Genomic DNA, 17776 nt, shown 5'->3' with positions numbered 1-17776 from the left:
TCCCCACTGAGAAATAAAGGACCAAAAAAGACAGCAATTACTGCAACTTTTTAAAGTGCAACTTTAATAGTAAAAATATGAACAGAAATTTTATAAGATGTAGAATTTACATTTTAGTGGTCTTTTTACACAATCATAAAAGTTTGGTTCCTAAAACACTGAGGAATTTAAGACTATGGGAATACAAAAAGAGAGAGATACCATTTAGTAGTGAACCTATGGGAAAGCCTCATAAATACTTTTATGTTCACTGAAACAAAGTGATAAAGGCTGCTCTCTAAAGAAAGACATACCAGTGACATTTTATAGACCTTCAATTAGTAAGAAAGTCTACTGTATCATGAATTTTTATTCCGTCATTTGTATGTTAGACTCTTTGAGAATCTCCTTTGCTTACTGGAGTTTCATGACATGTTCCTTTGTCTTTTTTGCAGATAACAACCCTCACTCCCCATCCACATTTTGAACATCTAATATATATTTGTGATTAGACTACATCTGCTCTGGAAGACTGATATAGAAAAAATATAAGAAGTGCAAGTCCAGCCCTTTAGAGTTAATTGCTCTTAACACTGTTGCATACCTACTGTATTTTTAAGGTGCCTATTTAACATGTCTACTTATTAGAAAGAAGGCATTCTATTTTTTTTTTTTTTTTTGCATTTGATCCTTCCAGATGCTCATTGACTTTCTGATTTTATAATTTTGAGGAACCTACCTCAGCTGCCTGCCTCCTGGATCTTTGCCATTGTGGTCTCAAAGCTGTGTAATTTGGATGACAGAGATGGAAAAACCTTTGAAAGACCTTTATTTATGTTGAATAAGTATTCCTTGAATACTTCCTCTGCATCCCAGGTTATGTTTTGCCTGCTCTGCCCTCAATAAGTTCAAGCTGATGAGCCTCCCATCAGTCCTGTTATAACAGCTCCCAGTCACCTGTCTGCTCACAGCAGTGAACGTTTACCTTCACCATCTTCTGTCTTTCTAGAAGCACAGCCTCTGTTTCTACCCTTCCATTTATCCTACCCGCTTTTCTCTTCCCAATCCCTAGGTGTTTCCTTTTAAAACTTGTCTCCAGCAGGAGTGACTTGCAATTTGCACATTTCTGACCCTTAATTTCTCCAGGGCTGACAAGTATACTGAAGTAAATTGCCCTGATGTAGAATTTTGTGCATATGAAACACACAGTTGGAAATGATTCTTCTCAATGCAGTACTTAACAAAGATAAACATTTGGATCGATAATCCAATTTTTGAAAGTATGTTTGTAATGTACAGAAAATGAAAAAGCATGAGTAATAATAAGCATTAAATATATCACTTCTTACATTAGTCATGTACATGTTGTATTTCTATGTACAAAGTCAGACACTTAAAGTTTGTATTTACCAAGCCAGCGTCTCCTCAGTCTCAAATTGTAGATTTATTAAACGTGGAAAAGCCAGCAGGAACCAAACTCTGAAGGAATTCAAATTCTTACTGTAGTCCTCATTTCAAAAAACGATGATTTAGTCAAAAGAGGCTCTGGAAATCAAACTGTATTTGCCCAAATAAGAAAACACAATTTAAAGTTTATGTTCTAGCTACTGGGGAGGAAGTGAAGGCAAACTACAAAGCAGGAAAAACGGCGTATTCTTCTTACCTTATACTAGAACTGTGTTGTGAAAACTGATGAAAATCCTGAGAGTGCCTTGGGTGTCCGGCCTAGAGTGTATGCCTGGAAAATGAGAGTTCACCCTGTGCTTTGGCAAACGGCTGCTAGTTCTTAGTATTTTGTCCCCATTGAAATCTACGATCTTTCCACTCCGCTAGTGAACAGGAAGGCAGGCTCACAAGAGCACATTGTCCCAGGGTTGATCCCTTTTGGAATAAGAAGCCCAGGATTCCACATCTGTAACTCTCCTTAAGTGTCTATTTCAGGTTTCTGACTCTTAGCCCCGTTTTTCTTTCACCCTTTTCTCGTATTCTAAGAGGCAGCTTACAACTCCTTCGATTTTTTGTCCCCGCATCGCATCTCACCCAACGTTCAAACCAAGTTGTCGTTTTTTTTTTTTTTTTTTTTTTTTTACTGGTTTATTATGTCTTTCAGCCTTTTTATTCCTCAGAATGCCATCGTTCTTTTTGTCTGACAGCTTTATAAACCCTTTCAGGATCATTTGGAAAACGACGTGGCAATAACGAAAGTACCCCCGGAATGGGATTAGAACGAAGTTGCACTCCATTTCTTTTTCTCCACAGACGCGCATTAAAAAAACGAAAGAACGCTGAACGTGCGCCCGGCGCAGTCCCTCCGGGCCGGTCCCCCGGCGCCCCGCCGAGGGTGGGGCGGGGTGGGGGCGGGGGCGCCGAGGGGGGAGCCCGGGCCGGCCGCGCGCCGGGGCGCGACCAGCTCGCACCCACCCGCCCTCCCGTCCGCGGCTGTGGGGGGGTGGGGGGGGGCCCTAGCGCCTCCGGAGCGGGGACGCGGCCCGGCCCCCGTCCTTGCCCTGCCTCCGCGCGCTCCCCGGGACCCCGATCCCGGACTCCCTCCTCCGCAGCTTGGCGCTCTCCCGGGGCCGGGGCCGGGGCCGGAGCCGGAGCCGCGGCGCAGCCGGGGCCGCCGCGTCAGAGGAGGAGGGAGCGGGGGCGGGGGCGGGGCGGTGAGGTCAGCGGCGGCGGCGCGTCCGCGGGCGGCGCATGCGCAGAGCGAGCCCCCCCCGTGAGTGGCAGCGGCGGCGGCGGCGCGCGGGGGGCGGCGGGGGCCGGCGGGGTGGGGGAGGGGGAGGGGCGGGGGCGTCGCGGCGGCCGTGTGTGGGCGAGACCGGCGGCGAGTTTGAGGGCTGAGGTGCAGGGGCCCTCGGGGCAGACCCGGCGGCTGCCCTCGCGCGACGGCCCCGGTCGAGTGTGTGTGTGTCTGTGTGTGCGTGTGTGTGTGGTACACGCACACCCGCAAAACTTCCTCCTCCCCAGCCCCGGAGGGCGGGCGCGGGCGCTGAGGGGCCGGAGCTCTCGCGCAGCCCGGAACCCACAACAACAACTGGAGCAGCTGTCAAAACTTCACCGCCGCCGCCGCCCGGCCTGACGCGGCTCGCGCAGGGGAGGGGCCGCCGGCGGGGGGCGCGACCCCCGCCCGTCCGCCCGCCCGCGGGGCCGCCGCTCCCCGAGCCGCGGCCCCTTTCTCCTCCCCGCCGCGGGCGGCCTGGGGGAGGGGCGCGGGCGGAGACCCCCGGGGCCGGCCGCCCCCCCCGCCCCCACCCCCTCAGGAGCCCCGCCCCGCCCGGCGCCGCCCGCGCCCGCTCCCGCACCGCCCGGCGCCCGCCCGCCGGCCCCGCCCGCGCTCCCCGCCCCGGCCGGGCCCGGCCCGGCCCGGCCCCTCCCTCCCGCCGCCCCGCCCGCCGCCCCCCGCCCGGCCCCTGCGCGCCGAGGTGCGCGCGCCCGCGCGTATGTGTGTGAGTGCGTGTCCTGCTCGCTCCATGTTGCCGCCTCTCCCGGTACCTGCTGCTGCTGCTGCTGCTCCCGGGGCTGCGGGAAATGCGAGAGGCTGAGCCGGGGAGGAGGAACCCGAGCAGCAGCGGCGGCGGCGGCGGCGGCGGGAGGAGCCCCCCAGGAGGAGGACCGGGATCCATGTGTCTTTCCTGGTGACTAGGATGTCGTCGGAGGAGGACAAGAGCGCGGAGCAGCCGCAGCCGCCGCCACCACCCCCCGAGGAGCCCGGAGCCCCGGCCCCGAGCCCCGCAGCCGCAGACAAAAGACCTCGGGGCCGGCCTCGCAAAGATGGCGCTTCCCTTTTCCAGAGAGCCAGAAAGAAGTAAGTTGAGTGTGAGGGAGCCAGGCCGGGAGCCAGCGGCGGCGGCGGCGGCCGGCCCGGAGCTGTCACCGACGCGCCCCGGGCCCCGCCGCCCCCGCGCGCCCCCGGCCGCCCCCGCGGGGTGGGGGTGGGGCTCCTCCGGCCGCGCGGCTCCGGGCCCCGGGGGCGCCCGCCCGCCCCGCGCGCCCGCCCCGCGCCCCGCGCGCCGGCGCCCGGCCTCCCGCGGGCGCCCCGCACCGCCCTTCGCGGCCGGGCCCCCGACGGCCCGCGCCGCCGCCACACTTTACTTTTTTTTTTAGTTTGGGCCCCGGCGCCGCGGTTTTTGGGGCTTCTGTGTTTGGAGAATTATCTCGTTAGCCGCCGCTGGGCCTCGCCGGTTCGTTGGCTGTCCCAGCCCGAGGCGCAGCTAGGGAGTCGCGGGGCCGGCCTCGCGTTCGGCACCCCCGGGCGCTCGCCGAGCTGTCAAAACGCCGGGGCCAGGTGGTCCCCCGGCCGGCCGGCCGGCGGGCGGCTGGCTGCGGCCGGAGCCGGGCTGCTTTTGTCAGCCGGCCGCGGCTTTAACTTTCCTCGCCTCCCCACCCCCGCCAGCCCCGGGCTCCGGGGCTTAGCCGGCGCGTCGGGAAGTCTCACGGCCGCTCCCCTCCCCCGCCCGGCCCGCAACGCCCGGCCCGAGCCACTCAAACTCCGTGTGGTGGCCGCGCGGGGACCGCGAGCGCCAAGTTTTTGGAAACGTCGCTCCCAACCGCCGGCCGAGCGCGGGGAGCACGTTGGTGCAGCTCCGGACGGATGGAAACCGCGACCGAACTCGCCTCGAGGAGCCGCCTCCGAGCTGTGAGCGGGGCCGGAGCAGCTCTCGGGTGCTTCGGCGCCGGCACCTCGGGGCTGGGCAGCGCCGGTTTTCGGTGGTTAGAAATGCCTTTTTGCAGTATGGTTCTCGGACAACTTTGCCCGTGGAATCTAGAAAGCCGTTTCGTACCGGGGAGTGGCCGAGCGCTCGTGGCTCTCGAGGGTGCCGAGCAGGTCCGTGGCCGCCCTCGGAGTTGTAGAATGGCCTGGGTGCTTACTCATTTCATTATATGGTCGTCTCCTGCTAGTGCAAGGGTGCAGCGGACGCCGTGGAGAGCAGCTCACTTACGGATTCTCTCGGTTTTTGTTCTAGTTTGGCTTTTTTTTCTTCGAATGGGGTGCATTCATTTAGCAATAGCATTGTTAACGTTTGGTGATACATAGTAAAAATAGGAGCGTGAACCCAGGCAGAGAACAGGGTTGTGGGAACCCCATGAAGCCCTGGACTGGATATGTGCTCTTTCTTGCTTTGCTTTCCTCCTACTGTGAAAGCGATTCAGGGCCTTCGACTTGCCTCCATATTTTATGGCCAGCTCTTACCTAGCTGTGACACATCGCGAGGGAAACCAGTACAGGATGTATACACTATTGCATTAGCTCCTTTGTGATACAAACTTAGGGGTTTACTGTATCACTCGCATTGTAGTGTCTGATAAAAAATGCCATTGTTATTCCTGTAGTAACAAATCTGGAGAGGGAAGGTGCAGGTTTAAGTAATTTTAAACTTCTTTGCCACTTTTTGAGTATCCTTTAGAGCAACACATAGGAGGCCACAGTAGGGTTTTAACTTCATTACTTACCATTTTCACTATTGCATGGTTTGTGAACATTAATTTTGGATTATTACATGTTTTAGACTTGTTTTTCAATTTTTACCCTAGAAAGAGTAGACCTATCGGTGTTGTTCTCATCCCTACACATGCAAGTGTGTGTGTGCATGTGTACGTGTACACTTCGCCTGAAATTGCAATGATCTCATTTGTGTTAGTGCAGCTTCCGAGGACACCGGAAGAAAGGTTGGTTTAGGGTATTGTCACTTTATTATTTTAGTTTTTATTATTATGAAGGAGGAAAAGGTAGTCCTTGGAGAGATTAAAACTTTTCTACAGAATGACAGTAGTATATCAATATAAAAATTTAAACACTTTGGAAGATGCTTAGAGCAGTTCTAAGTCTTTGAGAGTTTTCTTTTTTAGGTTTGAAAACTGGCATGGTAGTTCTTACAGGTAATTAAGTCTAGTGGTAACTTGGGTGACTCCAAACTTTTTAGTGGATTCTTTAAAATTAGGTGTGTCTTTTGAAGAAGGAAATAAACTCAAGTCCTTTTAGAAACACGTAAAGGGAAGCTAATATCTGAAATGGGAGGCAAGGAGAGGGGTTTTCAATTGTTAAATCCATACTGTACCAAGATACATGCAGAAAAGACCATGTAGTTAGCTTGGTAGTACAGACCCTGAAAGTGAAACTGATGTGTAACAAATGTAAATTAGGTTTGTAAATATTAAAATTATGTGGCATTGCAAATAATTACCTCAGAAATGAAGATTAGTATTTCTGTGGAATGCAATGGAGATAAACATGTTTAAATTGTCAGTGTTATTTAGATGATCAGTAAGTGGGTTGTTTTACCCTAGAGAAGAGGCCTTATGGTAGTATTTTTTAAAAGTAGGTTAGTGTATTTGTTTTGGATTAAAAGAAAAAGCTAACAATGGATAGTAAATACACATTCTTTTGAGTTTAAATTTTTTTAATAATTAGGTAAACATTTCTCATAGTGTTAGATCATTTTTATGTTTTAATCACATTTGAAAAACATATGCAGTTACTGATTTTATAGTGACTATTGGCACTTTAAAATTATGTATACAGAACTTCCCTAGTGGTCCAGTGGCTAAGACTCCAAGCTTCCAGGGCAGGGGGCCCAGGTTCAATCCCTGGCCAAGGAATTAGATTCCACATGCCGAAACTAAGTTTGCACGCTGCAACTAAGTCCTGATGCAGCTAAATAAACTATATATATATGTTTACAACCTAAAATCAAGAAATCTGAACTGAAGTTATTAATCTTAGAGGCAGAGTTTGAAAAGTGGGTATGAAAATGGGGAAATACTAAGTGGGACGGTGAAGTTTGCACATGTTTAAAAGTTCTTTGGCGCAGTAAGGACTGTCTGTCGCTTGGTCGTTATCGGAGGTGCAGGTCTTCCCATTGGTGCGGAAACTCCTGCTGCTGGGCAGGCACTACCAGTGCCTGGAGTTATTTTTCTGTTAAGGTTAAGGAGACGCTTCCTGAAGCTTTGGTTTGTTCTCTTCTTCCTGAGAATATATATTCCCATCACTCAGTTGGGAAACCAAGTCCCATCACCCTGTTTCTTACCAAGTCAGTAAAGTTGATGTTCAGCTTGGGGGTGGGTGTGGGGATGGTGCAGAAGCAGCAGGTGGCGGGGATAGGATTTCTGAGGCTCTATTCTTGACCTTTTCTGAATAAACTTCTTATACCCTGAACCAGGTTTCTTTGCAGAGGTCAGTTAGTGTTATTAGAAAGTCACCTTGAGCATTATTGTGGAAAAAAGGGAGGCATAACCAGTGATGTCTTCCAAGGGACCAGCAAACATGGCGGTGCTGCACGGGACTGTTGCTCTCCTGTGTCTGTAAGCACATTTCCCTCTTCCACTCAGAGTTCTCATTTCCATGGCTGTGAACTTGAAATCAGCAGAACAAAAACAAACAAAAAAACTGTATTACGTTATAATATATGCAGTTTCATAAAACAGCAGTTTTATAGTTGAGGGATACCACTATTTGTGCTTTTTGAGATGATGCAAATTTTTAACTTTTATGATAGTTGTTTTTTCTTTTCACGAAATTAGATACGTGGGAATTTTCAGTAGTTACTGGTCTCTAGCACTTAACGGGCACTGAGATGTTTTAATTTACCTGAAGAGCTGATCCTGGAATGGTAGCCTCTCTTCTCTCTGAGGTGGGCTCATTAGTTTGCTGTTGCCCTGCTGTTGGTCTTCTTTATGGAATCTCTTGTCTTTCAGAATGCATTTTTAGTCTAAAATACAAATTATATTTGATATAATTATTAATATGTAAACTTGGTCAACATGGATTTCCATGTAAGTTTAAAAGTATTACAACAATTTGCTTTTTCATTTTACAAAGAGTGGTTTAGTACATTTTCCTATTGTCAGTTAATTCTGCCATGCCAGATTTGTGGTCACTTTGCAGGGTGACAAGACACACTCCTCTAACCTCTCCTTCACCTTGTTGCAAAACTGCATATTTATTCCCCAGGCCATAGTCAGATTTCCTCTGGGCAGAGAGCGATTGTTCAGCCTTGTATACTTGAGGCATTTGTGGTTAGGACTGAGGGGCTTCATTGAAACATCATTGACCTTCCAAAATGGAAATGATCAGTTTTTAGTTATAGAGAACTTCAGATGCTCTCACCTGGTGAGAAGGTGTGTGAAACCCTTGACAGGATTCGACATAGTTTTAAATCTATGAGACATTAGGACTGAACATAATTTTTAGTTGATACAGAATAAACTTTCCAAACTGTGTGTGTGTCCCTCCCATCCTCCCTCCCTCTCTTTTATAAAAAAATTTGTTTTGGCCCATCTTTTAATTTCAACAAGCAGATTAATCCCTTCCTCCTTTATTTTAACATTTTCTGTATCATGTTTGTGCTGCAGTGTTTATTTTCAGAACTTCTTGGCAGTGTAAGTTCAAAAGTTGTGGAGTGAAATAGGGAGGATTTTTTTTCTTCTCTTTGGTGATGGCATGCATATAAATGTATACTTGTGGTTAGTGTGAATATTCAGTAGAAAGATTAATCTTGAATTTGTAATTGGCAGTGTCAGTCTCTCCACTTGGAGAATTTAAAGAACTTAAGAACACAGGTTAAGAGAAGGAAGAATGACACAGCTCTTTTTGCACTTTCTCTAGAAAAAGCTTCGTATAAAAGACAGGAAAATTGTTTGACTTCGCGCTTCTGCTATTAATTTTGTAGTAGCAGTAACTATGTATGATGCACAAATGTGGCAACTGTTTGAGAAATACTCTTCTGTAACTTTTTAGATCTTTCATGTGACACGTTATTCAAAGAGCATGTAAGTGCCAAATGTATGCTAGGAGGGACAGTCAAATCTGGAAGAAGGTTTACTGTGGCCCAAAGGGTCCTCAGAAATGTGGAGGAAGCAGTGCATGAATTATACCTTGAAGAGTCGATAACATTTAGCCAATCGGGTGAGAAGAAAGTTGAGAGGGTGTTCTGGGGCAGCAGAGTGAATAAAATTATTGAGGGAAGTGTAAAAGGTGCTTTCTTGGTGGGGTGTGACTAGATCAGGGGCTTAATGTGGGGTTTGGGGCCAAACTGTGATGGTTCTTGAATGCAGGGTAATGAGTTTGGGCTTTATAGTTCAGGCATTGTAAACTGTTTACAGGGACCAAGTAGGTAATTTAAATGAGTTGCATGCGGATTGTAAGCTCCTGAATGACAGCTGATATCTTTGAGGCCTTAAGTTGGGGAGAAAATGATGAGTAAAAACAGTCTGAAGAGTCTTAGGGGTGTTTGTACCTTGCTTAGGAGATGCTGAGAGACAGTTGTGGCTGATGGCTGCCATGTGAGACTGTAAGATGTTGCTAGATACCCTGGTTTTTCAACAAAGGTTGAAAACGTGGATGTTCATGTGAAATCTCTTGACTTTTAAGTATTTTCAATTAAGATCTAAAATGCTATTTGGAATCATACCTTGTGGGCTGGGTTTAATCTGTAGACCACCAGTGGACAAGTTTTTCATCTCTGCGTTATACCTGGACTATTTTATTAAAAGTAGATGTCTGCAGTCTTCCTGAGGACAAGAATGGCTATTATTATATTATTCTGTATTTTGCGTCCTTTTTACAGTTGAATGTAGGCACTCTGATACTCGATGATGCCTGGCATAGATGTCTACAAAATAGAAATGTCTAGAGTATTGGAGGGTTTGGGAGTAGAGTTTAGGAGCTAGCTTAGGATGTGTGTGTATTCACTTGTGTCCGACTGTTTGTGACCCATGGACTGTAGCCTGCCAAACTCTTCTGTCCATGGGGTTTTCCAGGCAAGAATACTGGAGTGGGTAGCTATTTTCTCACTCCAGGGGCTCTTCCCGACCCAGGGATCGACCCTCGTCTCCTGCATCGGCAGGTGATTCTTTACCACTGAGCCACCTGGGAATCAATCCCTAGTATGATTTACTTGAAATCACTGAGACTGTGGAGAATGTGTGGAAAATAGTAAAAGGCTTAGAATGCTCACTTACCCTTAGGAGATGGGGGAAAAGGGTCAAGAAAGGCTATAAAGATGAGAAATGAGATCAGAATATATTCCCAGTAGAAATGGGCCAGTATATACATGTAGACATGCTCATGGCAGTAAAGGAAGGTAGAAAGCTAGTAGAGAAAAATTGGCAAGAACAAAATGCCCATCCATGAACTACCACGTAGTTTTGTTTTTAAACCGTTTTTCTTCTAAATTGAAGTATAATTAATTTACAATGTTGTGTTACTTTCAGGTGTACAACAAAGTGGTTTAGTTATGTGTGTGTGTATTCTTTTTTAGGTTCTTTTTTTGTTATAGGTTAAAAATACTGAAATAGTTCTAGATCCTTGTTGTTTACTTATACATTGTTATGTATATGTTGCATAACAATGTGATGTAATTGGTTTTTATTTTACACATAGTAGTATGTACATGTTTATCCCAAACCTCTAATTTGTCACCCCCCATTCCCTTTGGTAACCATAGATTTGTTTTCTATGTCTGTGAGTCTATTTCTGTTTTTTAAAAAAGTTCACATATTATCTTTTTAGATTCCACATATAAGTGATATCATGATATCTCTGGCTTACCTCACTTAGTCTGATCATCTGTATGTCCATCCATGTTATTGCAAATGGCTTTGTTTTGTTCCTTTTTATGGCTGAGTAATAGTCCATTGTGTATATACCACGTCTTCGTTATCCACTCATTTGCTGATGGACATTTAGGTTGCTTCCAATGCTGCTGTGAGCATTGGAGTGCGTGTATCTATTCAAGTTAGTTTCCTCCAGATATATGTCCAAGAGTGGGATTGCAGGATCACGTATCGTATAGTTTTTGTCAGGACAGAGAGGTTGACCTGTGGGTACCAGAATGGGAGCATATCTGGGATACATCTGTTGACTTCTGGAAAAATTTTCTCAAGAGTTGCAAAGCAGTAAGTTTATTACTAACTCTGTTTTGTAAAAAGCATACAAACACAAACTATGTGTATATTTCCTGTATAGAAAATGATTTGGAAGAATATGTAATGAATATTAATACATATACTCTCATGTACATCTATGCAATATTTAAAAAGCCAATAAATTTAAAACCATAATCTCTCTTTACAAATGAGGAAAGTAAGTTCTTGGGGTATTACTGATTCTCGAACTAAGATCACCTGAATTCAAATTTAGGTTCTACTACTTGCTAACTATTTGTTGTTGGGAAGTAACTTTTCTGTGCCTTTGTTGCCTCATTTGCAAAGTGTTCTTACTACCACATCTAGTTTAGGATTGTTGTGAGTTTATATATGTGTAGAGTTCAGACCATGTCTGGCACAAAGGAAATGCTAGCCTGAGGTGGTATTATAAGAATTTGCTATTAGTGTTATGGCCACTGTCATCAGTGATCATCAAGTGTTATTGTGACGTCATTGAATGTTACTGGCTGACTTGTGATGAGGTACCAGACTCACTTCAAAAACACCGTGGTGTCAGAAATAAGGTAGTAGTTACGGTAGGGGGAGGTGGGTGATAAAGAGTGCCCTTCTACACAGCTATCCCTGATAAAGAGAAAATACAAAAAAGCTTAATCAGCAGAAATCTCTATAGAATGTTTTTTATTATGAATAACACATGAGAAACAACCAAAGCAACTCCTTAGAAGCTATGTATGTATAAAAATATATGTAGTAATGTTATTACAAAATCATTAAAAATTTTTTTTATTACCCAAACTTGTGAATGTTGTCATAGTGGTCTTTTTATTTTACATCTCTGCTGACCACAGTTTTATTAGTAGGTCTCCCTAAATGAGATGAATTATTAGGTGGTTTTAAAATGATTTCTTAGTCTTTTTAGTCTGAATCACTTTTAATCTTTACACCTTAGTGTATGTAACCAATTTACATTAGTAACAATATAGTTGATTGTCATGGTGAAGTTTGTGTGGTTTGGTTCATAAGTGTTCTAGTGGAGCCTAGCAAAAAAATCTTCCTTGATTTCCTGATCTTTGGGGATCCTAATGACTTGCAGACGTGTTTGGAGTAACCACCCGGTTGCATGTGAAATAACAATATGAAACATATGAAAGAATAACCATATTTTTCACCTTAGAACTCTCATCAGTGAATTGTTCTCCTAGGGTCGAAGCATTTGGTTAGTATGGCCTAGTTTTTCTCCTGTTAGACTGACTTAGAGTTATAACTCAGTCTCCCAGCTGAGTTTAATCCCTCACCGTCTTGCTTGTTGAATCCAGCTTCAAAACTGACTCCACTGAGATGAGCAGAGGCCCAATCAGCTCAGCCCCACCCAGATTGCAAAATTACAAATAAATGGTTTTAATCTGTTAGATTTTTCTGGTGGTTTGTCACATAGCAGTATAGGATGGAAGCAGATGACTTTGTGGAGTCAGAGACTCAAGAATAAAAAAATACTTGAGATACAAATGATAAAAATTATTGTTTTCCAGCTTTTACTGAGATACTTTAAAAAATTTATTAAAATTTATTTTTAATTGGAGGATAACCGCTTTGAAATGTTTTATTGGTTTCTGCTGTGCAACCTTGTGAGATATATAAATGAGCCAGTTAAGCCTCTGCTCCTCGTTTCACCAGGGTGCTTTGAAGTAGAGATGGATTTTTATTATTGGGGAATTTAAATGGTGTTTAAAAATATAGTTGTTACAGTATAGATTGGACTATGTGTATATAGAGAAATACTAACCTCCTCTTTATGTGTATGCAGAATATCTAGAGTGTGCTGGGGTAACAAACAACCCCAGTTTTTAGTGTGTTCAGGCAGCAGAGGTTTATTTCTCGCCAAGGCCACACACTGATCATGGGCTGGCGTGGGAGCTTTCCTCTACAGCGCCTCCAGCCAGGTGCGGGCAGACAGCATCTCTGCCTTTCATAATTGCCACGACAGGAGAACACGGCAGGTTGTGCTGACGCTCAGAGACTCCAGAAGGGGCATGTGTTGGACCCAGAAAGTCACATTGTAGCATCTAACTTCAAGGGGGTAAGGAAATGAAATCCCCTGGTATTTCTGGAGAGAGAACTGGAAATACTTGGTGAAGAGCCCTGGTAAATGCCACACAGAGTAACATTTAACTCAAACTTAGTCTGAACTTTTTTTTTTTTTTACTGCACTGAGAGGCATGCAGGATCTTAGTTCCCCAAAGGGGTCGAATCTTGTAGTGGAAGCTTGGAATCCTACCTACTTGGACTGCCAGGGACGCCCCCAAAAATTCATCTTTGACCTTGGAGTATGTTACCTATAGTTGAATCTGACCATCTATTGGACTGTTGTATTACAACATATCGAGGGGTGTGTTTAATAGTACTGTAGATATAAAAAACGTTTTGTAGAGATAGAAATAAAATAAGAAGCATGGGGCTTGGGCTCTTGATTCTTTTTTCCTTTACTGTACTTCATGCTTTCTGCCTTTCTCCCACCCACATGACAGGAGTGTTACTTGCTCTGCTGTGTCTGACTCTTGGCGACTCCATGGACTGAAGCCTGCCAGGCTCCTCTGTCCACGAGATTTCCCCAGACAAGAATAGTGGAGTGGGTTGCCGTTCCCTTCTTCAGGGGATCTTCCTGACCCAGGGATCAAGCCTAGGTCTCCTGCACTGCAGACAGATTCTTTACTGTCTGGACCATCAGGGAAGCCTCCATGACAGAACAGAAGGGATCACGTAATAAAACCGCTGTGTAACGTTAGTGAGGTTAGAGGTGACTTAGAATCTTTCCCTCTCAAAGTAAGTTCTTAAAGCATGCATCTTATTTTCAGTCAGGGTTTCTTTGTCTGTGTGGTTTCTGTTATTCAGCCAGGGAAGATGTTACCGAGCATCCGCTGTGCACTAGGGGGACCAAGATGCGATGCGGTCCCTACCCTCATTTCATTCTGCCAACTGGACTGCAGAGTGACAGATGCTACAGTGGACGACCACGTGTAGTGCTGCGAAGCTTAGAGGAGGAGGGACTTCAAGGCAGGGGCCTGAAAGAAGACATCTGAGTGGAGTCTTGAAGAACAGAAACAAACTGGATTGAAGGGAACAGGCAGGTAGGAACAATTACCCAGTGGTCGCTTTGGGTTAGGCGCTTTGGTGCCTGCCAGAGAAGTGATCTCTTTTGAAACTCAAGAGTAGCATCAGTGGAATCATTAGTTCCAGTTTTACAGGTGAACGAGTTAAATTGCAGGAAGATCACGTAGTTGGTGAGTCACTGAGTCAGGATTTAAATCCAGCTTTTTCTGCTGCTGGTTTTTGCTGTTCAAGAAACTCCAGTCCAACTTTCACCTGTAAGATGAATAAAGTCTGAGGTTCTAAGGTACAATGTGATTTCTATAATTGATAACACTTTCTTATATAATTGAATTTTGCTACAAGAGTAGAAGGAAAATAATGTCTGTCACAAACACATATATATGTGAGGTAATGGATGTGTTAACTAACTGGATGGGAGGAATCCTTTCACAGTGGATACGTATATCAAATCATCAATGATATCTTACAATTTTGTCAATTATAGCTCCAAGAAAGCTGGAAAAAATGCTTACCAAAGAAAGAGAAGGAAACTCCAGCCCATTTTGTGAGTAAATGAGGAAGGAAAAGTAAATTGGGAAGTTTGACTTTTTACCATAGGCAACAGGGTGCCATTGATGGTGGCTACAGGAGAAAAGCCTTGTATCTTTGTTAGAAAAATAGCCTTGCCAGTAACAATTGGGAAGATGGTATGGAGGAAGTATAGATTCCCCATTTGTGCTGTTACAAGGACCTAAATGAGAACCCAAAGTGATTTACCATACTGTTTTTTTTCTCTTCCAGTTTGGCTGAGGTATCATTGACATACAGCCTTGTATAATTTTAAGGTGTGTATGGCATAATGATTTGACTTAACGTACATCATGAAATGATTGCTACAATAAGTTTAGTGAACATTCATCATCTTATACAGATAAAAAAGGCAAAAGAGTTTTTCCTCGTCATCGATGAGAGCATGTAGGATTTTTTCAGTACTTCCATATACAACATACAGGAGTGTGATATCAATCATGTTGTACCGTACATTTGTTGTTATTGTTCAGTAGCTCTTTGTGACCCCATCGACTGTAGCCCACCAGACTCCCCTGTCCGTTGGTTTTCCCAGGCAACAATGCTGCAGTGGATTGTCCTTTCCTCCTCCAGGGGATCTTCCAGACTCAGGGATCAAACATGCATCTCCTGCATTGACAGGTGGATTCTTTACTGCTGAGGCACCAGGGAAGCCCCATTACAGCCTTAGTACTTAATTATTTTATGAGTGCAGGTTAGTACCTTTTGACTACCTTCGTCTAGTTCCCCTCCCCCAGTCCCCACTGCTGATAACCACAAATGCGATCTCTTTTTCTTTGAGTTTGTCTGTTTTTGAGGTATAATTGACCTTCCATAGTTTTTTCCATTGAGAAATAGTACTTGCCTAGCTTCCATTTTCAGATTATCCAGCCCCTGAACTAGAAAGAGCCTCAAAATCATCTATTCTAGTATCTTCAATTTGTGTATTAAAAGTTGAAGTGCCATCAGAAAAGTTTGACATCTACATTGTTCTTTCCATTTTTTAAAAAATGTATTTATTTGGCTGTGTCGGGTCTTAGTGGTGGCATCCGGGATCTTTGTTGCATCAAGTGGTATCTTTTTTTTTCACCATTTTCTTTTTTTCTTTTTCTTTTTTTTTTTAAATTGGTTGGAGGCTCCCACAGAGTTCAAAAGTCTGTTCTGTATTTCTGTGTCTCTTTTTCACCATTTTATTTTTATTTTTATTATTTTTTTTTAAGTGGTATCTTTTATTGAGGCGCATGGACTCTACTTGTGACTCAGGCTCAGTAGTTGTGGCTCTTGGGTTCCAGAGCACGCAGGCTTCAGTGGATGTATATGGTATGAGGTAAGGTCTAAGTTAGTTATTCTGCATGTGAAAGTACAATTATTTTGAGACAGTTTGTTGAAAAGACTATCCTTTCTTCATTGAGTTGTCATGGCGCCTTTTTTGAAAATCACTTGATTATAAATGTACGGGTTTATTTCTGCTGTAGTGCAGGCAGATTGTTTACCGTGAGCTATCAGGGAAGCCTGGATTCTATTCTGTTTCCTTGATCTTTTTGCCAGTTGTTACGCCAATAGTATATAATCTTCATTACTCTAGATTTATTGTAAGTTTTAAAATCAGGTAGTATAATTCCTCCCAGTGTTCTTTTCTAAAATTATTTTGCCCGTTATAGGTCCTATGCATTTCCATGTAAATTTTAGGGTCAGCTTGCCAAATTCGACAAAAAAAGTCTGCTGGGATTTTGACAGGGATTATAATCAATCTGTAGATTAGTTTAGAGGGAATTGATTCCTTACCCCGTACATGAAATCATATGTCTCTTCATTTTGGTCGTTTTTAATTTCTTTCAGGCCTTCCCAGGTGACTTGGTGGTCTGCATTGCAGGAGACATGGGTTTGATCCCTGGGTTGGGAAAATACCCTGGAGAAGGAAATGGCAACCCACTCTAGGATTATTGCCTGGGAAATCTCTTGGACAGAGGAGCCTGGCAGGCTACATGCCATGGGGTCAAAAAGAATTGGACATGACTTGGTAACTAAATAACAGCAATTTCTTTCAGCAGTATTCTATAATTTTCAGTGTGCAGATCTTATGCTTTTTTTGTTTGTTTAAATTTATTCCTAAGTATTTAATTCAAGGCTGTTATAAAAGGAATTTTTTGAATTTTATTTACAAATTATTGCTAGGAATACTTTTTTTTAAAAGATAGGCTGACTTTGTTTAGGGAGGGCTCTGCAGTGGTGGGGGTTCGTAGTAGGAGAGATTGGGCTCAATTCCTGAAGTATCATATATATCATCTATATCAATTCCTGAAGTCTCTGTGTATGTCATGTATTTTGTTGTCTTGCTGCATTTAATTAGTTTTAGTGTATTTTGGTAGGTTCTTCAGGATTTTCTACATTCTAACAGGTAATCTTTTAACTGATCAGATGCTTACCTTAAAAATCCCAGACCAAGTTTTATCCTGGCCAAAATGTCTTTCAAGTTCATCTTCCAACACTTGTGGAACTTAAGGTCTTTGTTGACTTGAATGATCTGTCTGTGTAACTGGCAGCCTAGCAGAGATAGGTCTTTTGACAACAAAATCATTTTTCTTGCTGACTAAAGTGGGGGTTAAACAGAAAGACCCAGTAGCTAGAAGTAGGAAATGTGCACACAAGATAACAGCCATATTTCATTTTGAGGAGTTTTACAGTTTTTGACAGAGTCGCAGTGTAACTTTTGGCAGATGATTTCTTGGTGCTTTAGTTGTTTCATCTGCTAAATGGGATAATACCAACTTCACTGAGTTGTAAGAATTTAAATAATAAACTAATGTGTGTAAAGCACTTAGAGAGTGGTGTTTGATACACCAATCACTTTTAGTGTTGGTAAGTTTTATTAGCATTAAATAGGTAGAGATTAAACAAGGATTAAGAAAGGAAAACAGCTTAACTGATCTGAGTTCATCAGAGTGTGGGTGCAATTAAATCTTGGGTGGCTCTTAATCTGTTTTGGGGGCTTCTGAGGTAGGTCAGTGGGAAAGAACCTGCCTACCATTGCAGGAGACACAGGAGATGTGGGTTCGATCCTTGGGTTGGGAAAATCTGCTGGAGAAGGAAATGGCAGCCTACTCCAGTGTTCTTACCTGGAAAATCCAATGGACCGAGGAGCCTGGCGGGCCACAGTCCATGGGGTGGCCAAGAGTTGGCACCCATGTTGTTTGGTGCCGACAGCAACAGTCTTATTTTGGGTTACAGAGTCCTTTGGGAATATCCTCACTTTCCA

The 17776-nt window shown here is 44.4% G+C and overlaps 1 protein-coding gene across 13 annotated transcripts in view; it reads left to right on the top strand.

Moving 5' to 3' along the window:
• The first annotated feature begins 2805 nt into the window (after positions 1-2805).
• The window catches only part of KMT2C (lysine methyltransferase 2C), a 257991-nt gene continuing 243020 nt past the window's right edge, over positions 2806-17776 (top strand). For 11 of the 13 annotated variants that reach the window (XR_006334856.1, XM_043871877.1, XM_043871865.1 and 8 more), the window contains exon 1: positions 3626-3787. Coding sequence is in view for 12 of the 13 variants with exons in the window: in XM_043871877.1 (XP_043727812.1) it covers positions 3627-3787 (161 nt within the window). In the remaining variant the exon portion in view is untranslated. Of the gene's footprint in view, positions 2825-3389; positions 3788-17776 lie in introns of those variants that run through there. The other 2 variants (XM_043871872.1, XM_043871871.1) reach the window with 2 other exon arrangements.

This window comes from Cervus elaphus, chromosome 18 (assembly GCF_910594005.1).
Source record: "Cervus elaphus chromosome 18, mCerEla1.1, whole genome shotgun sequence".
Classification (NCBI taxonomy): domain Eukaryota; kingdom Metazoa; phylum Chordata; class Mammalia; order Artiodactyla; family Cervidae; genus Cervus; species Cervus elaphus.
Note: the sequence above shows the minus strand (reverse complement) of the source record. Positions and strands in the feature narration are given on the sequence as shown.